The sequence below is a fragment of the Vulpes vulpes genome, chromosome 10 (assembly GCF_048418805.1).
Source record: "Vulpes vulpes isolate BD-2025 chromosome 10, VulVul3, whole genome shotgun sequence".
Classification (NCBI taxonomy): Eukaryota; Metazoa; Chordata; class Mammalia; order Carnivora; family Canidae; genus Vulpes; species Vulpes vulpes.
In genome coordinates this window covers 68,225,457-68,247,846 of record NC_132789.1, presented here as the reverse complement: position 1 = coordinate 68,247,846, position 22,390 = coordinate 68,225,457, and the positions used below count along the sequence as shown (strand labels likewise).

The 22,390-nt window shown below is 35.6% G+C and overlaps 1 protein-coding gene across 12 annotated transcripts in view; it reads left to right on the top strand.

Moving 5' to 3' along the window:
* ATP2B1 (ATPase plasma membrane Ca2+ transporting 1) overlaps window positions 1-22,390 on the top strand; it is a 129,855-nt gene that overhangs the window by 81,731 nt on the left and 25,734 nt on the right. For all 12 annotated transcript variants that reach the window (XM_072724558.1, XM_072724554.1, XM_072724561.1 and 9 more), the window contains exons 4-12: window positions 2,587-2,841; window positions 2,933-3,058; window positions 7,156-7,296; window positions 10,074-10,112; window positions 10,883-11,044; window positions 12,744-12,958; window positions 15,393-15,635; window positions 16,956-17,197; window positions 19,724-19,961. In XM_072724558.1, the coding sequence (XP_072580659.1) occupies window positions 2,587-2,841; window positions 2,933-3,058; window positions 7,156-7,296; window positions 10,074-10,112; window positions 10,883-11,044; window positions 12,744-12,958; window positions 15,393-15,635; window positions 16,956-17,197; window positions 19,724-19,961 (1,661 nt within the window). The remainder of the gene's footprint in view (window positions 1-2,586; window positions 2,842-2,932; window positions 3,059-7,155; window positions 7,297-10,073; window positions 10,113-10,882; window positions 11,045-12,743; window positions 12,959-15,392; window positions 15,636-16,955; window positions 17,198-19,723; window positions 19,962-22,390) is intronic.

Genomic DNA, 22,390 nt, shown 5'->3' with positions numbered 1-22,390 from the left:
AATCTCTGTTGCATTGATTTTTTAAGCTTTTTTGATTATATATATGCCTGATCAGGAAGAAATCTGAGCATGTATCTCCAAATGATGCATTCATGAATTATATATACTTAAAGCCATCTACATAATGTGTATAAAGTATTTTTATAATGTGCATAGTTTTAAACATATGCAAAAATATAAATTGAAATAATTACAAGATGCAGTGAGGTTTAAAATTTTGATGTTTAATAACTGTAAAATGTCATTGATAACATGATTGAATACACATTATTATATTTTATAGTTTTGATTTAACCTTGATTTAGGTCTGAGTTTGCTTTATTTCAGAACTTGGTTTTAATGTTTCTTACAGCTGAAAAGAAACTTTTAAAACATTATATAAATCCAAATGGCAAGAAGTGTACCCACTAATGATTCTTATTTTCACTCCCATCCACCAGTTACACAAACCTTTTTGTTTGACATATGACTGGTAAATTCCATCTTCTGCTCTCAATCTGTTGTGCTTGCACAGTTACAAGTACTGCATTTTTAAATTTTTAACCAATAAGATCAAAACCCATTGAAATGCTTCATTTGGAAGATAATACTTCAGCTGCATTTGAAGTTGGTGAAAGTGGTCAACATAGTATTTCCACTTCCATCTGTCCCTGAGTCCTGAGTTGCTCTACCTAATGCAGAGAGCAAATCTATCTTTTGGGCAAGGGGAACGTGGAAGAGAAACTGTCCTATTATTTCTGCCATTTAGAACATTGTAAACCATAAATTCCTTTAACTGGTTATTGTGTACAATAATACGTGGTCATTTCTTTAGCTCAAATGTAATTCAGAGAGAAGTTTTATTTTTATTTTTTTTTTTTTTCAGAGAGAAGTTTTAATATTTGCTCTCAACGGGTTGTCTTGACATCTCTTTTGGGGAACTTGCTTTTGTACCCATTGATGGTTGAATCCTGCTGATGGGCCTCAGGATTTATTATTATTATTATTATTATTATTATTATTTTATATTATCCCTTCAAATTCACCACCAGTTGATTTTATTCCAGTCTCTGTATTCTCTCTCTTCATCTCCCATTTACCCCTCCTGGATTAATCTTTATCCAGCATCTTTATACTTCAGATCATTTTCTTTGGTTCATGCTCTCTATTCTGAAATATGCTTTAATCATATCTGGTATCATTCATTTACTCATTCTTTTCTTTGAATGATCTTTTTTCCCTGCTTTACCTGTCCTAAGAGAACTATTAATTTTTCAGACTTTTCAGCCCAACCCTCAGTAAGAAAGAACTTCTACCTAAGAATGCAAAAGAACATTTTCCTTCATGTAAATTTATAAGTAACCAAAGTAGTAAACTTCTAAGAAACAGTGCTTACCATTACTACATGTATATCCTTTTTATTTCGTTGTGTTACATTTTTTAAAATTCTGGATCATGAGCCACTGAATTGATTTGAGACTCACAAATAGATTAAAGCTGAAAGTCTAAACAGTACTATTTAATTGTTCTTTTTTCAACATTGTTAAACTTAAATTTGAGTTTTTGGGGGTTCTTTCCTCCCGCCCGTTTTTATGTGAACTTTTTTGCGCCATAGAGCCTTTGTACTGATTTTAATCTTTCCCTGGAATGCTCTTTCTTTAATCTTTCCCTGGAATGTTCTTCCTGGAATGCTCTAAAGCAACTATATGGCTAGTTCCCTTTTATCATTTGACTCCTAGCTCAAATGTCAGGGACACCTCAGAGGGTGTTCTGTGTTCACACAAACCGCAGTCCTTGGTCTTCACTTGATAGCACATTACCATCCTTTAGTTTCTTTATGGCATTTACGATATCTGAAATTATTTGTGTTTATGACCTGAATTCTTCGTATACCATCTGCACATACCAATCTGAATATGGGTTTCACGTGGAGAGGGAGCTTGTGTGCGAGCTTGTGTGCGTTATTTACTGCTATATCCCCAGCTCCTAAAGTAGTGTCTGGCACCTAGAGTAGGTACCCATATAGTTGGATTAATGAGTAGCATCTGGCTTACCTTTTTCGTGTTATGGAAACTAAGTTTTTCTTGTACTCCTGTAAAATTGATACAGTAAATAAAACATGATTCATGAGTAGCACATAATTCTTAAGTTTTCATGTATATCTTGTCTAACACATGTAATAATAGCGTTAACCATTGGTCAAGTGCAAAGGAATCCTCAACCATTGCTCTACCTACTTTAAAGTGTTCTCTCATTTAATTCTTACATCTCTGGAGAAGGTGATGTTATCGTAATTTGAAGAAACTTGAGTCTCAAAAATCAGTAGCTTGCCTTGTGGAAGATTTCATCTTCCCCAGTGTCCCCACTCTTAACTAGTACCCTAGACTGCCTCCCTATCCTTAGGGTGAGAATTCTTCAGTGGCAGGGAACTTGACATAGTAAGCATTCTTATCATTGTGGCTTTGGGTTCAGTAGGGTATTTAGAGTAAAATTAACAAGGTATGTAAACATCATAATTAACTTATTGCATGTCTGTTGTCATCAATTCAGAATCTTGTTTTGTTTTGTTTTGTTTTTTTGATCAGCATTTTCTTTCTTTCCATATAGTTTGTGGAGAAGTTTCTGTTGGAGAGGAAGAAGGTGAAGGTGAAACTGGTTGGATTGAAGGAGCTGCAATCCTCTTGTCAGTAGTGTGTGTGGTATTAGTAACAGCTTTCAATGACTGGAGTAAGGAAAAACAGTTTAGAGGTTTGCAGAGTCGAATTGAACAAGAACAGAAGTTCACAGTCATCAGGGGTGGTCAGGTCATTCAGATACCTGTAGCTGACATTACTGTTGGAGATATTGCTCAGGTGAAATATGGTAAGTAATAAACGACCAATACTTCTTCCACTACAGGTAAAGTTACTGTAATCTTGTTTATAATTTAGCATACCATTGCTTTTTGTTTTAGGTGATCTTCTTCCAGCCGATGGTATATTGATTCAGGGCAATGATCTTAAAATTGATGAAAGCTCATTGACTGGTGAATCTGATCATGTTAAGAAGTCTTTAGATAAAGATCCCTTACTTCTATCAGGTATGAATTTCTTTGAACTTTTTTGTCTTCCACAACTATATGCCATTTGTCATTGAACACAGTTTCCCTAAGAGTCAACGATGTGAAAGATTCTATATTTTATTTTATTTTATTTTTTTAAGATTTTATTTATTTATTCATGAGACACAGAGAGAGAGAGGCAGAGGCAGAGGCAGAGGGAGAAGCAAGCTCTGTGCAGGGAGCCTGACGTGGGACTCGATCCCGGGTCTCCAGGATCACACCCTGGGCCAAAGGTGGCTCTAAACCACTGAGCCACCTGGGCTACCCCGATTCTGTATTTTATATTAGCTTCCACCCTTATATTCCTTAGGGATTTTTTTTTTTTTTTGGTAAGTTTGCAGAGATATTAGAGATTTTTGAATCCAGAGCCATATTTTACAAATGAGGAGCTTGAGTCCAAATAAAGAAAAAAAAAAGCAAGCGATTTTGAGAGTCATTGTTCATGTTAGTGTAATGATAAAACTAAAACATAAGCCCGGTGATTTCTACTTTTCCCTTTTTCTATCTTACATTTATTCTTACGGCCTATTGATGTATAAAATTAAAGAATGATTAATTTGTTTTTAAAGCAAATAATGAATTCTTGATGGTAAACTACAAAGGACTTTTTTTTTTTTTAAGAACTGATAAAATCCTTAAAATTTATCAAAGATTACATGACTAATCAACAGTAGACGTAGCAGTAACACCACGTCTACTAGGGAGGATTTAATTTGCACATAGGTAAGAGATGTCCTGAGGATAAAGAGTATGATTTGTACAGATGAGGGTACAGTTTGAAATGGGCAGTTGGGTGTCTACCTGGGAGACTCTTCTAGCAGTAACTGGTAGCTTGACCTGAGGTTATTTGGAAATGAAAGGGAAGGAATGATGGAATGATGGGAAAACTGGCCTTTAAAAATGCTGAATGAGAGGAAACCAGAGTATCACAACTTGACTCCAAAAGCATGTCAGTTCTTTCACATTTGATCCAGGTTTTTACTCTTAATTTTTTAGTATTCCTTATAGAATTTACAAAATTGTCTGTAAGACAGTTGTTTACATATATGTTTGTTAGACTGAATTATACCAGAGCAACCAGAGTGTTGCCTATTTGTCTTCTATTACCATTTTCAGATGTTAACGGAATGCCAACATTTTATAGATTGTAGGGAGATGTTTGCTGATTTAACTATGTAATAACTTGGCACCTGCAATTTTTCATTCTTCTCTGTGAACTTTATATTTTATTAATTTTTTTAAAGATTTTATTTATTTATTCATGAGAGATACACAAAGAGAGGCAGAGACACACACAGGCAGAGGGAGAAGCAGGCTCCATGCAGGGAGCCCGATGTGGGACTTGATCCCGGGACTCCAAGATCACGCCCTGGGCCAAAGGCAGGAGTTAAAACCGCTGAGCCACCCAGGGATCCCTTGAACTTTATATTTTAACTGGTTGAACATGGTTTTACGGAAACCAAGTCCAACCTGTGACAAGTCAGTTAAGTGAGAGTCACAACTTCGGGCTTATACTTAGGTTTAAACTATTACCCTTTTTTAAAATTTGCAAATATGTGCCTAAAAAGCTTATTATAAAATATCCTACTACTAAAAATCAGAGTAATTACATATGTATGCATTTATAAACACCGTTATTAAAGGGTAGAGGTCTCAGTTATAATAGAGGCCTATCCAGAAACATCTTAGGATTTGTATACATACCTTCAAAATCCTACACTACCAAGAACATCCTGTTTGTTTTTTTCTTTACGTAGCTGTACTTGTAATTCATTCCAAATACGTATATCTTGCATATATAAGTACAACTTCTACTTATTTTGCTTGCTCTGTGCCATACTTCTGAGAAATTGTATTTGTTAACTGGTAAAGTCTACATATATAGTCTTTCCAAGGAAGGGAAAGCAATTTGATCATACCTTAACCACCATAGACTGCCTGAGCCACAGAATTTGGCAAACTGAGGTGGTACTCTTGTGACTTTTTGCCATATGCACTGCATGGACCTTTATGTACATCGAGTTTACTACAAAGTGTTTAGCTCTTCAGATTGATGTCCTTTAACTGAACTTTGGTCCTTTTTTATTTTAACAGCTTGCTAGTAAGCTTTATGTAGACTCAGGTCCCGAACACACCAAGTGTACCACAAGAACGCTGTAAATTTTCCATGGTTAAGAAAAGACTGAAATAACTTTGCAGAGTCCCTTATCGTAATGTGGGTGGGAAAGTTTTTCTGCATTTATTTCCCTATTCCAAAAATGTACTAAAAAACATAAAATGCATTTATTTTTAAATTTATTCTCATGATGCCATCTCTCACTGCTGTTCTTGGCTTTTTAAATTTAGATTTTTAAAAGCAGTTATTCAGTTAGCAGTGGGGATATGACCAGAACAAAAACTGTTTACTTTGCCTGAGCACATTAACCACCAGCATCTGGTTACCTGTGGTAAGGAGAAATAGAACATAAAAAAATAGAAATCTTCTAAAAGCCAGAATTGTTAAAAGAAAGAAATTGCCTTTTAAATGTAGAAGTTGCTCAGTAAAAACTGTCCTGAATTTCGTTTGTTTTCTTTGCCTTTTCACTGACAAGCTGGTAATTAGGATATATTCAGAATATAGATTTTAAAAGGCAGGAAAATCAGGGGCACCTGGGTGGTTCAGTCGGTTGAACATCCGATTCTTGATCTCAACTCAGGTCTGAGCTCAAGCTTCACATTGGGGTCCACGCTGGGGCTGGGGCTGGGCCTACTTAACAATAAAACAAAGAATAAAAGCAAGAAAGTCAGAGGCCTAAAAAAATTCACATTGGATAAGTTCCCCAATAATTAATATATTTACGTTTTTAACTACTGGAATAAGTACATATGCTTTATGATTTTATTTAGCAAATAACCTTTGTGCATTAATTGACTTGGTATATAAGATAGTGCCCCCATATGGTTGTAAACCCGGAGATCAAATACGATAACTGTAAAGAAGACTATATTGAGAGTTTAGAAAAAAGAATTGCTTTTGAAAGCTACTTAAAATTCACAAAAATATTACAATAGAGAGATTGGGAAGCCTTTTAATTAGTGAGGAAAGGTGTAGAGATGTGGATGTACACGTTAGAGAACTCAAAGCAAACTCCCTGGTATTGTATGATAAGAATATGCCCTTTACCCCCTGACTGAGCTGGATTGAAACTTTGTCTTGACCTGTAATTGTTGTATAACCTTGGGCAAATTTCTAGAAAATAAGAAAAATAATGCTTACCAACTTGCAGGATTGTTGTAAGGAACAGTTAAAATACAATCAGTGTTCCCATTTCTGTTCCAAAGCTTTTTGTAATGGAATGTTATGTTAGAGTAGTGGATAAAAAGTTTGAGAGGTTAGCTGATCTCAGGGAGAAGACTTTGGACTTAATCCAGTAGGCAGTTTAGAATCCGACAGTTTTGAGCCATGAGACACTTCTGAGAAAATTCATATTTTAGGAAGATTAAAACTGATGTCAGGCAAACTGGAAAGACAGACTAGCTAGGAGGCTGTTGCAGTAATCTAGGCCGACTATAATGAAAGCTGGTTTAGGTACAGATTTGGGCTTTGGTGTGGTAAATGGGGCATTTGTTGCTACAGAATCCTTTTGCTTATAAGCATATTTCTTTTTTAAGCAATGTGTTTCTCAGAAATGTCAGTAATGGTGAAGGTAATTTTATAATTAAAATTAATATGTATTCGTTGAACTCCCACAAATTTCAGACAGTGTGCAAAGGCACTTTACATTTGTAGGTTTATTTGAACCTCATTATTTTTATAAATGGCAGGTAGTATTATCCTCATTTTATGGGTGAGCAGTTGAGATGTTAGAATTTGCCCAGCATCCCATGATACATGAGTGGTGCAGGGAGCTTTGAATTCAGATGAGATGGATTACAGAGTTAAAACTTTAAGCATAAGAATTTGGGTTTTACTTAATGTTTTACTGAGTTTATCTTATTAAATACTGGATATCAAAGACAATTCAAGTAAAGTTTGAAATTTGAGGGTAGGAGGAAAAAAGCCATAGCAATTAAAAAAATTTTTTCTGTTGCTGTAGGTACTCATGTAATGGAAGGCTCTGGAAGAATGGTCGTTACTGCTGTAGGTGTTAATTCTCAAACTGGAATTATCTTTACCTTACTTGGAGCTGGAGGTGAAGAGGAAGAAAAGAAGGATGAAAAGAAAAAGGAAAAGAAAAGTAAGATTGGCAGTTTTCTGTAAGAATTGGTATTTGGAAATATGGCAGCTGGTCATAAGAAAGGACACAGAAAAATGTACTTCTTTTATGAGGTTCTGATAGGAAATGATCTACAAAAAGTTACTCGATATAGTACTTTCAAGTGGTAGAATTAATGGAGTCCCTTCCATTTCCTAGTTTCCCCTGTAGACTCTAGTCCATAAAGGGCCTTTAGTGAACACATTAATCTCCTTTACCATAGCCATACAAGTTCAGCATCTTGAACACTTTCATTGGCTTTATTTATTCTGTTTATTCTTTAGTTTTAGCATCTTTCTATTATTTTACGAGCAACATGTAAACTCTCACTTCCTATTTGCTTATCTTTTTTGCTTCTTAATTCATAGCTTTGTCAGCCATATATCACATTTTGGTCTCATTGAGTTTTTCATCTATTTCAAGTTTTCTACTATTCACATTTCCCACTCGATACTTAAATAGGTGAAAACGTTACTCTGACTCCTATTATGTTTATTGCATTTAGCCCAAAATATTTGATATCAAAGTTTTAGAAATTTGATATTGTCCCATTGTATCTGCTATCCCTACAAGTGTTCTATCCTCAGCAAAAATTTATAACCATAGTTTATCCACAAGGATCATACAAGAAAGTTGGGTGACCGCTCAAAATTACTTTGCTGGAAGCATGTTACTTTTTTTTTTCTTTCTTTCTTTTCTTTTCTTTCTTTTTTTTTTTTTTTTTTTTTTTTAAGATTTTATTTATTTATTAGAGAGAGAGAGAGAGCAGAGGGAGAGGGAAAAGGAAGTTCCTTACTGAGCAGGGAGCCAGATGCAGGACAGGATTCCAGGATCTCAGGATCATGACCTGAGCCAAAGGCAGATGCTTCACTGACTGAGCCACCCAGGTGTTTCAAGCGTGTTACTTTTTTTAAAAAGCTCTCCCCACCCTGTTTCTAAGTTACTTTTTTTAAAAAGCTCTCCCCACGCTGTTTCTAAGTTTCTAAGTTTCATACACCCCTTTCTCCCACTCAGGATTGCTCCTCCACAGTTCTTTCTCTTTAGGCTGACAGCAGTTTACTGTGGTTTAACCACTTGGATTTATTTAATTTTACTTAGGATAGTAAGCCCTTATTTCCTTCTTGAACATAAGTATTTTGAGATCTTCTAAAACAAAAACCTTGCTAAAATTTTGGTTTGCTGTAACTACAGCCATGCTTTTAATATTTGGATGCTTTGTTCTTTGGGTTTTGTCTTCAGTTGCAGGATTTTTCATTCAAACAAAAACATACTTGAAAGGTTCTGACTGGAAGAGAAGGTAGCAAGACCCCCATATTCTAAGTTCTCCTGCCCCAGTCCTCACAATAGCCCTCCCTGTGCTTCCTTAGGTTTCTTAAGGTGGAGTGGAAGGCAATTTGAAAACCAGTAATAATGACCATTTACTGAATGCTATGTGCATTATCTCCTTAATCCTTAAAATCATACAACGACGTAAAGATGAGTAACCTGCAGGTTACAGAACTTATGTACTTGCTCCAGGTCACAGATCTAGTAAGTGACAGATCAGACCTGCTTGTCTGACTCAAGAGTCTGTGCTCTTAACCATACACTGTGCTGTATCCTGACTTATAGGAGTCGAAGGTCAATGGACCCTGTTTAAAAAGGAAGGGAAGTTTGCAGCTTTCTTGTTGACCCCCACAATATCTTATCTAACAAGCATGGTTTGGGGTTTGTTTGTTTTTTCCTGAGATCTTAAACTTCTGTTTTCATTAATCCAGTAAAAAATGTTCCCAGGAATGAACATCTAAGTCGCATCCTCTCATTTTTGATTGTCGGGACTGTGTTTCTGTTTGGTGTGTTGTTTTTCTTCATAGAATGGGCCATGTTTCCATCTGTGGATTTCAGTCCTTCTCTCATTCCCTTAACTGCTTTGGCCGTTACTCAGAAGCAGTTCAGGGTAATCTTTCTTGTTTCCTGCCTAGTCTAGAATGTAGCTGTCTGGTCCCTCTCTGAACTCAGAGCTTGCTGAAAGTAGCTAGATTCTCTCTTACTATCTCCTCGTCTATCTTGAGCATCTGTTCCTTCTTGACTCTGTTCCACATTTCCCAGTTTGAAGATGGTTCTTCTAGATAGAGAAATTGGAAGAAAAATTGGCTGAAGGCCTCCTCTTTGTTATTTTCAGTAATATACTGTCTTCTCCAAACCATAGACTTATTCCTTCCTTGATTACTTTATTGCTTCAGATGTTCCCATCTTTGTTTTCTCCAAATTTAAAGTAATTTGGGGAATACCTTACCTGGTAGTCTTATTGGCCTATTCTTTACCCTCATAACTCGAATTTTACTTACTTATGCCTCCTATCTACATAGTTTGGGCTCTCGTTCTCCTCACAGCCTTCTCATGTGCCTCTTGTCTTTATGACATTTCTCCTTCCTTCCCTATTCCTGCCCTTTTCTTCTTTTCTTAGAATTGCATGTGTATTTAGTTTGAGACCCTCTTATACCATATTTGGGTTCATTGCAGCATCTAAAAGAGTAAAGTTTTATGGAGAAATCAAACAAGTACAGATGCCCCAAATCATTTTGGAGTATTTCCCCTGGTTAAGACCTAGGGAGTGATTGACGCAGGCAGGTCATTACAAGCCAAATGCTTTCTAATCTATAAGAGCGCACACCATTGTGTAACAGTTCTGTTATAGAAATGTGAACTACCTCTGCATAATTTAGCATGACTGTCTTCATTTCTTTTGGAAAGCTTTAATTCCCATTTTGTTCCTACAGATAAGAAACAAGATGGAGCTATTGAGAATCGCAATAAAGGTAAGTTCACAAGGCTAAAAGTACAGTTAGCTTGTTTTCATTGTATCCAAAAGTATATCTACTATGTACTGTATTCATCCAAAAGTAGGATACAGGTACCAGGGGAAGTAAACAGTTGATGTTAACTTGAGTTAACCTCTCTTCCTGCCACTGCCTTACTCAGGGCTGCCTTTACAATGGCAGTAAGATTTTAACTGTGATTTGTGGTATTATGCTAAGAAAAATCCAGATGTAGGTAACTTTCAATTTAAACACTTCAGGTTTTTTAATATTGATTACTGTAGTATTGCTAAGAAAAATGTGTAAGAAACAAAATATACAACTTAGATTTTTTTTTTTTTTGCATTTGTTTAGGTCAGTAAACATGTACATTTTTCTATTTATATGGTTTACACATAATGTTCTACATTATGGTCACATGTGGAAGGGATTTATAGTGTTTGGGGTAAATCTCATCAAACACAACAGCGGGGAAGAGAAATGATTTGGTATTTAGTTCTTAGTTTAAGGATCCCATGTTTCTTCCTCTTCCTCATCCCTATTACCTGACACAACATTCTCAAATCTGGTATGAAGATTCACAGCCTAGTAGTGTCACTCTTGTCTTATTTTCTCTGGCTAGACATATACCTATGCACACACAAAGTTGAATGTTTAAATCTTTTCTAGCTTCTGTAAGAAACTGATTGGTTTCAGAAATAATTTCAAAATGCTAATAGTTTTGTGTGCCTTTAAAAATGTAGTGAGGTTTTATTTGCTCTTAAATCTAGCAAAAGCCCAGGATGGTGCAGCCATGGAAATGCAGCCTTTGAAGAGTGAAGAAGGTGGAGATGGTGATGAAAAAGACAAAAAGAAAGCAAATTTGCCAAAAAAGGAAAAATCTGTCTTACAAGGGAAACTTACAAAGCTGGCTGTTCAGATTGGCAAAGCAGGTATGATGTACAGAAGAAAATAAGGGGTTTTGCTTTTAAAATATGCTAATCTCAAAAAAATAAAAATAAAAAATAAAATAAAATAAAATATGCTAATCTGCTTGAAAATGATCTTTTGACCCACTTAAGGCTGCAAATTGTTGCTCTCTGGGTGGAGAGGGAGTTAAAAATATTTTCAGTTTTATCCATTATATACCAGGTCTTTGAGTTATTACAAATCCTGATAATATCACTGTAGCTTAGGGACTCTTATCCCCCATTTTATGTGGCAGGAACTCGTAATAAGTGGTCAGGTTAGGATGAAGACTGCCCAGTTCACAAGCCCATACTCTTATCTGTGAATTTCTCAGGATAACTGAGAGCAGTAGACAGAATGCTAATAGTGTAGTTTCTCAGAACAGATTACTCAACTGTGTTTTATTTTTTCGAAAGATTGATTGGAGAGAAAGAGAGTACATGTGTATGAGTGAGGGGGAGGGACAGAAGGAGAGGAAGGGGCAGAGAATCCTTAAGCAGACTCCCTACTGAGCACAGAGCCTAATAAAGAGCTCAATCTCAGGACCCTGAGATCATGACTTGAGCCAAAGTCCAGAGCCAAGCACTTGATCAACTAAGCTACCCAGGTACCCCATGACTATATTTTAATAAGAAATTTCACCACACATTTTGCTCATCTTTTTACTGACGATGAAAAAATTTTTTTTCTTAAAATTACTTAAATTGAATGGATTAGTTAGAACACCATCCTGGTGAGACCAGTTTCCAAATTGCTGTCCTTACTACAAAACACCTGTTAATACAACCACTTTTTATGGGGGGCAAAGAGCAGAAGCAGAGCTCTTAGCTAAAAACAGAGCACGCCCTCTAGTATCATCTATGTGAAAGAACAAGTGGAGGAATCAGCATCTTTTATTAAAATCACTTAAATTAGATACTTCTGTTTCTTAGGAGTATATTGAAAAAGTGAGGCTTTTGTTTCTGTTCTTAATTAAGTTTATCCAATAGCAAATATTTTCTTTTTGTAATATATAGCCAAATGGTAATCCTGCCTCAGTGTTGGGGAAAAGGGTGGATTGTTTGGGGGAATGGGGGAAAATGGTTGGATTATTAGGTGCAGATATGTAGATTTGTCTTATTTTTTAGTAAACATTTGTAAAAGGCTAAATAGTCCACAAAATAGGTAAATGGCTTATAAAACATGAAGCACTAAGGATAGATGAAAAAATAACAATTGAGAATTTATTTTATTAATAAAAAACATAGGATTGAGTATTTAATTCCAAGTCTCCCCATTGATAAGATTTTTACCAGCTTCTATTTTCAACATTAAGCAGTTGCCAGCATATAAAGTACCCACTTACTCTAAGCTTTTGGTATTTCCTTGTCGTTGCCTATTATTTTGTCTTAGCTTTAGTAGAAGGCTGAAGATACAGTTAAGTCTAGGAATCACACTTTCTACCAGCGCTCCTGGGGACAAGGGCTATACTTGGAAGCAGAAATTTAAATCTGACAATGCCAAATGATGAGTTAGGTGCCAAAAAAAAAAAGTTAACAGTTTCTCAGAGAAATTTAAGTAAGTATCATCAAACCAGTGGTAATTTCTTCCAGTGGCTAATATGTACCTGACAATGAATAGTGTCTGACTACTGAAATAATGGCATCTTTCTTCTTCTTCTTCTTTTTTTTAATATACTGAAAGGTTTGTTGATGTCTGCCATCACAGTTATCATTCTAGTATTATATTTTGTAATTGATACATTCTGGGTTCAGAAGAGACCATGGCTTGCTGAGTGCACACCAATTTACATACAATATTTTGTGAAGTTCTTCATTATTGGAGTTACAGTCCTAGTGGTTGCGGTACCAGAAGGTCTTCCCCTTGCGGTCACTATCTCGCTGGCGTATTCAGTCAAGGTAAGCAGGAAAGGGTTAAGTGGATTTACTAAGTTTAAAACTTTCCTTGGTGGAGAAAATTCACATCTCTGGTTACTCTTTTCTTTCTGGTTCTGAAAGTAGAAGTTTTCCATAAATTTATAATTCCTTTTATAAATGCTATCACGGGTCTCCTCATCCTCGCTGCTCCCCGCCCCTGCCCCCAAGTTGAAAGTCTATATACATCAAGAGTGTGCACTTCCTCACAGGGCATTCTTGACACAAAACCAAGCACAACACTGTGAGGCAAAGTTCTAGTTTAATTTTCACTGTATGGTAGTTCCATTGCAAGTCACATCACCTCCTTATCCCCCATCTCTATAATTAAAGTAAGAATGCTTGTCATTGACCTGTGGGAAAACAGTGAAGAGGCTTCTTTCCAGTCCAAAGTTCCTCCTTGTTTCTGCTTTCCTGTCCTCATCATAACACAGCTGAGCTTCCACACAGTAGACAGACTCCTGTTCCTAAAATATAATGCAGCTATATTATTTCCTAAGCATAAAACACTTAGAAAAAATCCTACCCAGGGTGGCCCTCCTGACCTCTCAGGCTTCATCTTGTACCTGTCTCCCTCTGGTCACCCTCTTCAGCCCCACTGTCATGTGTCACAGAATCTGGGGCCTACTTGTTCCTTCCTGTGAATTACCTGCTCTTTATTCAAGTCTCTTCCAGTGTTACCCGTGGTAGCTCAGCTCTTGTTTTCCAAGTAGAATGCTAAAAATGAGCTTTGACTCCTTTGCTCACTACTGTTTACCTGAAGTTGGTTGATGACTAATACTTTAATTAATTTTATATCTTATATGAAAAAGGTGAATTGGATCTTTAAAAAGGTTTAGCTAGGGCAATTTTGATCTCTCAAAATGGCTTAGCAGATAAAATTATACTTAATGGGGAAGAAGAATGCTACTCTTGTTAATTTTCTGATGTTAAATTTGCTATTCTTAAGTAGTATTGCTGTGGTGATGAGAAATATTAATAGTCATAGTTTCTGCTTTAGCGCTCTGATCCTCAGTATTCCAACACATTTTTACAATAAACCTATCATGATATGAATATTTTTTGCTTACTGTTTGAGTTTATTTTCTTTAGGCATATAATATCTTTCACTTTCAAATGGTAAATGTTTTAGTGTGATGAAATATAGTGTAATCACCTATTTGTCTTTTTTTGATGTTTTGAAATAATTAGAAATAATTGGGGTAGACAAGTTTTAGATACTGTTCATTTTATCAGTTCTGTCAGTTCATTTTGAGTAGTCATCAATAACATTAATTTTTCAATGGATCAAAAAGATATAGGCAGATTTAATTTATATTTCTTTAATAGAAAATGAATAAAGAGCATTTTAACTACTGTTCTTTAAGTTTTTTTTTTTTTGTTCTTTAAGTTTTTATTAAATGTTTAGCCCATATGTTGTTAATTACTGTTCTTTTTCTGCATCCTTTATTAGTACTGTGCAAAATTGAGCACCTTTTTTTCACTGTAGGACTTCATTCTTTTAATCTTGAACATTCATGCAAATCACAAGTAATTTGGGAGGTACACCTTTCTTCCCTATATTTATTTCTTCAAGGAACCAATTTTGCAGTATCCTACATATTAGTAGTCACAGAACATACTTTGTAAAATAGCTCTATGTAGTTTTTAACCCATTCTACATTTTTGAAAATGAATTATCAAGCATTTTCATTTAAATGCCTTTTGGGGCTACTGTGAAAACTCTTGGTTTTTTAGAAACTATTTTGTTCTTGTAAATAAGAGGAAAAGATTATCATAAGGATGAGAATACCAGGTATACTGGCATGTGGAAAAGATAAAAATGACCCACTCTGGTTTTGATATGTTATCTCAGTCTGTTAGAGCAAAAAAAAAAATCAGGCAGCCGTATGCCCACAAATCTGTATTTTAACTGATAAAAGCTACTTTTTCCATGGTGATTTGTTTTCCACTTTATAAGGAGACTTAATCCTTAAATGTCATATGCTTTTACAATGCTTCAAGTACCTCTGTACCTGGAGGACAGATTGTCATTGCTCTTATATAATGTGAAGACACTTCACAGAGGCTGTGGGAGGCTTAGAGTCAACATGATTTGCATATGAGTGCAGGTGTCTGTATTCACTTACTAGATTATGTTAGGCACTGGTTAAAAAAAAAAAATTTGAGACTACAGAAAGGCAGTATGCTCTTTAGCTTATTTAAGTAGGTCAAATATAGTAAAATTCTTCCAGTATTAAATTGGTGCTTTATACTGTATACCTGTATATAGCTGGGAGTTTTAGTTCTTAATTTAAAGCACTTTACAATTTTATGTAATGAGGTGATTGGTTTTATATATTGCTTAACTAGTGGGTTTTTTTTTTTTTGTTGTGTGTATGTGTGTGATTTTTTTTTTTTTTTTTTTTTGTCGCCATAGAAAATGATGAAAGATAATAACTTAGTAAGGCATCTGGACGCTTGTGAAACCATGGGAAATGCTACAGCTATTTGTTCAGATAAAACAGGGACATTGACAATGAACAGAATGACTGTTGTTCAAGCTTACATAAATGAAAAACACTATAAAAAGATTCCTGAACCAGAAGCTATTCCACCAAATATTTTGTCCTATCTTGTAACAGGAATTTCTGTGAATTGTGCTTATACATCAAAAATATTGGTAAGGTTTCTTTAATAATTTACATATGAAAATTAGTCTTAAAATGTGTAATAATAGATTATATGTAGCTCTTCAGACCTACCCTTATTATATATAAATTGGAGAGCTGAATGTGTTAAGGTTTTAAAAGTCATATAGTTATACCATTTATGTTACGAGTAAAACCTGTTGATCAGCTTAAACTTGGTTTACTTGTGTTTTCCTCCTCCTTTATTGTGAATTTCCCCTGTTCAGAAACACTCAAGCCTTATAACTAGAACAAGTTCTTAATTTTAAATTCTTAGTTTATTTTGTGAAAGACCAGACTATCTTACTATATAGAAAGTAAACTCAATTTTCTCAAGAAAATTTTGAAGCCAGACTTTAACTTAAATGAATATGTTTTTATATATGCTTGCTATATTCTCTGTTTGGTTTCTTAGTAGATCTTACCAATGGGCTCATCTTTAGACCTTTTGAAACTAACTCAATAAAGTAATTTTAGACTTTGTGCTGCCTTAGAATAAAATATTTTTAACTTTGCAAGTTAAAAGTCTTATTTGCAACATAAAGTATGGAATTGCTGGAGTTTGGTATGTGTTCTAGTGATTTATGGATGAAGACCATGAACAGAATTAATACAAGTTGTCTAGCAAAAATATGCATGAATTAGATTATTAGATTGAAAAGTTACCAGATCCTGGTTCTAGATCTAGCTTTGCCTTTTACTAGCTGAAAGCCTGAGCTTTACTGTCTTCAATTGTTAAGTAAAGATGATCACATCTGGCCTTATAACTGTAGTGATAATTCAATTACTTGTGAAGATTCTATGAAGGAAATAAAGCTTTTATATATATTTAAGGCAACAGTGCTTTATTTTAATGCATATTCTTTTAAGTTTAAAAACTTGTATAGTAGACTTAACTTTGAATTACTCAACATAAATGTTCAATGAAAACAGGAAGAGAAAAAGGAAAAGAATTAAAATTTATTAAATCTCTCTATGTGTTAGGAGCCAGCTTTAAACTTTACATGCCTTTATCTCACATAATTCTTGGGTCATAAGTGCACCTGTTTTCCAGATGCTGAAGCCAAGGACCACAGCAGTGGGGTAAAATTCACATAGCTAGTAACTGGCATGGCTGAGATTGGAATCCATGTCATTCTCGCCCCAGAGATCCTTCCTACTGTACCTTTTTGTGTCCCTCTTTGAAATGCTGATATTACTAGAAATTTCCTATATAGTTTTGTTTTAGAATGTCGCATTCTATTTTACATTATAAATTAAACTGTCATAGAGAAACAAGATGATACTAGCTTCTAAACCTTTTTCTCTTATAGCCACCAGAGAAAGAGGGTGGATTACCTCGTCATGTTGGTAATAAAACTGAATGTGCCTTGTTGGGACTTCTTTTGGATTTAAAACGAGATTATCAGGATGTTAGAAATGAAATACCAGAAGAAGCACTGTACAAAGTCTACACCTTCAATTCTGTTAGGAAGTCCATGAGTACTGTCCTGAAAAATTCAGATGGAAGTTATCGAATATTCAGCAAGGGTGCATCTGAGATAATTCTGAAAAAGTAAGAGTAAAATGCTTAGATGAATAAATTGCTCATAGTTGCTTTATGGAATACCTACTATGTTATTACTGTTGCTATTTCCTTTTTTGTGCACATCAGGCATTTGATAGGACTTCAGAGCTTTTCAGTATTTTTTAATGCTGTCTAGATACTTGCCCATGCTACTCTGCCATTTTGGTACTTAGGTTCCTTTTATCTCATAGTATTTTGCTGTAGGGAAAATATGCCCATTACATTCAATTGGGTAGAATGAAGTAAGCCTTGATCTTTGTTTTGAGACATGTGGATTCCGTTGTTATAGAGGATCATGAAAAATAAAGGCTGCCTGGGAAGGAAAACTCAAGTCTAGATCTTCAACACCACATTGTAGATAGTGAGCTTGAAATATGTGATGAATGAATTATAGATAAGTGTTTAGAATAGCAAAGTGTGAACACTAGATCTTAAGAATTCTTTTATATCAGAGTGAGGTTTTATGTTTATGCTGCTGCATTGTCATATTTAAATATCTTCTGTCATTTTGAATGGCCATCTTTCTCTTTTACTGTCCTTTTATAGACGAGTAGTTTCAATTTTGACATTACATATTGATGTGTAATTTCCCTAATGTTTGCATGTTATTATAGGCGTTAAAATTATTTTGGTTTATTTAAATCCACTGGAGAAGTAGAGAATTTAAAAACACAGTTTGAGAGCAGCCTTGGCGAATTAGAGCTCATTTGAAATTATAACATTTAAAATATCTTTATTTTTAATTTGCTTCTGTGTAGATTATAATCCAGTGTTATCTTGATGAACACTTGTCAGATTATATTCTAACAGGTTTACGAAACAGGTCTATAAATAAATTACTGAAAAGGCAGCATATGACAGATGGTTGCAGAGTTTTAAGATGAGATCATTGTCATATGAAAGCTGTGGCACTTTAGATAGGTTTTGGTATGAAGTAGGAACATCAGGGTAAAGGAAGCCACATAAGGGAAAGGAGGTGAGAGTACACAGGCCATATTGGGGAGGTGGCTAGTCGCACAGTTCAGCTGGGTAGTAATGGGCTTTTGTGACACACAGGCCACAGAGAGCCTTCTTCCCTTTACTGTACACTTGGTTATCTGATGTCAGTGTGAAAGATTCGAAATCTGTCTCATCTGTGTCTTGCTGAACAGCAGATAGGTATACCGTACAGAGATTCTGAATCAAAACCAATCAAACTTTTTGGCCACCAACACTGCAACAGTGAAATAAAATAATGCATATGAAACATCTAGCTTGGAGTCTGATAGAAAATAGTCCCACAGTAATACTTACATTTTGTCGTAGGGGCTCTTACACGTTAGGCTAATAAGCAGGAAAAATTAAGTGGGCCAGAGGATGTAATTGGAGTATTTTTTTATCAGGTAGTAGAAGGATCAAATCTGTGATTGAAGACAATTCTTATATCCGGAAGTAAGGTGGGTTGGGGTGAAAGGAAGGATGGACAGGAGACAGATCTTAATTAAGAAGCTTATTACAGTGGCTCTAGCTTGAAGTAAGAGCCAGAAGGATGCAGTAGCAGTGGAAACAGAAAGGAGAGGCAACGTTTAGGAGACCATTAAGAAAACAAATACAGTGGGACTTAGGAGCTGATGCTATATAGTGGATGTGGCAAAAGGAAGTGTTCAAGTAAACACTTTAGATTTAGATTTACATTGAAATTATTGGGGCTAATGTGAATGTTAATGTTGAGGCAGTGTTTAGTCTTGCATGCAGTAGGTTTAAGGTGTTGATACAGCATCCAAATGGAGGTCCTCAAAGTGATGGAGACCTTTGGAAAAAAAAAACAGAAGATATGGATTTGGCAGTCCCCCACCTAGAAGCAGGAGGAGGTGGCATCACCAAGGGAGAGCAGCAGAGAAAGGAGTCATGAAAAATAAACTTTAAATAGGAAGTGTACATAGTGTGACTTCAATTTACTACATAATTAAAAGTTTGTAGTTAGTGTCACTGAAAATAAAACTTTTGTCATTATCTCTGATTCCAGTAGAATGCTTATTTTAACAATAAGTTATTTTTTTCTTTCATGGTTATATAAAACAATATAGGTGATGAAACAACATCTCAGGTAAGGGGTTGATTGAACTTGACTTTTTACTTTAAAAGAAAAATACTTGTGTATTTTATGTTAAAGTTAATGCCTAATTCTGTACCAAGGTGGGCAGGTGTGTAGTTTATTCTCCTCTGCCGCTAGAGGAAACCAGATTATTTGTGAAAATTTAAAAGCATTGCATTTCCAAAAGAAAAGGTTTAGAGAATATCTAGAGTAACTGATAAAGTGGAGAACTGTCAAATGAGAACCATAAAGATTAGAACTGTTGTGTAAAGGGGAGGGTAAAAAGCAAATGTGATTTAAGTCTGTAGAAATGCAACATACACAATTCTCTAAATTCCAGATGTCACATCCCATGATTTCTAGCCCTTCCAATTCACTTAAATGGCATTAACCATTAATTTTGTTAATTATTGATGTTTGGATTCAACATTTCCTTTTAGGTGTTTCAAAATCTTGAGTGCTAATGGTGAGGCAAAAGTATTCAGACCAAGGGACCGTGATGATATTGTAAAAACAGTGATTGAACCGATGGCATCAGAAGGCTTGAGAACCATATGTCTTGCATTCAGAGATTTCCCAGCAGGAGAACCTGAACCAGAGTGGGATAATGAAAATGATATTGTCACCGGCCTTACGTGCATTGCTGTTGTGGGGATTGAAGACCCTGTGAGACCTGAGGTGGTGAAACGTTCTGTGCTCTGCATGTGCAGAATCTCTTAACCCTAGGGGATCCAGGCACTGACTGGAACCAGCTTTCTAGTACATTCTTGGTGTTTGTGATCTTATTCTTTTCCTGGGTGAATCCAAAACAGGTGAAAAAATAGCGCTAGTGATGTATATGCTACTTATTGACAGTTTTTAATTAGACCACTTCTCTTTGGGATCTTATGTACTGATAGTACCATAACCTAGCACAACGCCTTGAACTGGGTGGGTTTTTCAGTTGATATTTATTCACTTATTTTCTTATTTTTAAGTCCTTTACATCTTTATTTTGTTTTTAAAGATTTTATTTATTTATTCATAAGAGACACACAGAGGCAGGAACATAGGCAGAGGGAGAAGCAGGCTCCCTGTGGGGAGCCCGATGTGGGACTCGATCCCAGGACCCCAGGATCATGCCCTGAGCCAGAGGCAGATACTCAACCACTGAGCCACCCAGGCGACCCTTTCAATTGATATTTATATTAAATAATAGATGCAATAAGTTACTTGTTTTCAGTCTCTAACCAGCCCTGTTCAGTAGAATTTTCTTATGGTGATAGAAGTTTTCTGTATGTTGTTTACTATGGTAGCTCCTCACCACATGTAAATACTGAGTTTTTGTGGCTAGTACAACTGAAAAATGGAGTTTTTGAATTTTATTATTTTAAATATAAACATCCTGTTGTCATATTTGACAGTATGCATCTCGACTTTTCTTTGTTAAATCATTTATTTTAAAATGTATTGAGTAATTATGCCTGCTATGTGCCAGGCATTATACTAAGGTACCATAGACATAAAGATTTTTGAAATCTATTCCCTGGCCTCAAAGAAGTCACACTTGGGTGAGAATGGACAAACATGTAAATATAACCCATGATGTTAGTACATCGTTAGATTTATTTAGAGCATGTCATATAGGCACAGAACATGAGTTCCCAACTTTGTTTAAAGCAATAGCATCTTTTTATTGAATTCTTACTGTGTGCTAGATACTATGCCACCTGCTTTATGTGTGTTATTTCATTTAATGTTCACCTCTGTGACTTACTACTCAATTAACAAGATGAAGAAAAAAATGAGGTATGTAGACGTTAGCTCTGGACCACAGAACTAAACTAGTATGTTCAAATCCTGTCTTTGTCTAAAACATGTGTACTGAAAAGACCGCTAGGCTCTGTTACCCACTCAAGGGGTCATGTAAGACTTCTGAGAGGTTAATTACCTGATCTGAGTCTTAATGGATGCAGTGTTAACTGGACCACAAGGGACAGTTGTAAGTTCATTCTGAGCAAAGAAGTAACATGAGTAAAAGCACAAAGGCAATAATAGCTTTTTTGTTCAGTGACTCTCAGCTAGTTGATTCAACATGCAATGTGTAGTACCAGGTATATTTTTAGGAACTGGAACTGCAGTGAACAAAATACTCATGAAGTTTGTCTTCTGGAGAAGTAAGACAACCAAACAGACAAAATGATAAGTACTTGGATAATATGCCAAGTGAAAATATATTCTGTAAGGAATAAGACTTGGTCCCTGCCCTCAGGGGCTTTATATTGTGGCTGATTGGGAGGGTAATATCAGATGACAGTTCCAAGTGTGAAAAGGCTATAAAGGATGTGCTCAAAGGGGGTGAAATTAGTTAACTTGAGAGAGACCACATCAGGAAATCTCTGAGGATACGACATTTGAACTGAGATCTGATGGCTAAAAGGGAGCCCGCCATATTAACAGTTGCAAGAAGAATATTCCAGGCAAATGGAACAGAAAATGCAGAGAAAGGGCCAAGGATGAGGAAATATTAGCTATTTCAAAGATAGAATGGAAGCCAGTATGGCCATAAGCCTAGACAAGAAGGGGTAGATAAGATTACCTTTGGTCTTAAAAGACAAGGAGAGTTCTGAATTTTATTCTAAAACTCACTGGGAAGTAATTTAAAAAATTCAGACTGGGAAGTGACATAATTTGTGTTAAAATACTGTTTTGGATACTGTGTAAGAAATAGAGGAAATAAAGCAGGGAAGCCAGGAGATTATTGCAGTGATTCCAAGCAAGAGATGATCATGACATATCACTACACTTAGTGTGGCAGGGAAGATGAAAAGAAAGGGATGATTTCAAAGTAAATGGAGGTAGAACCAATAGGAATGAATCTGTTGGGTTGGGATTTACTATTTTGACATTGTTGAGGTGTCTGAAACATCCAAATATGTGTCATGTAGGCATTTGGACCTAGTAGCCTGAAAGTGGCCTAGGCTGGAATAGTCACATGAGGGTTTCTGGGAAATTTCCTGAGGAAAGTATAGCTCCACAATTAGATGTCAGTCAGTCTCCTTGCATCACTGGGTGAGTGGTAGATGTCATTACCCATGGAATAAGAGAATCAGAAGCCTATTTAGAAA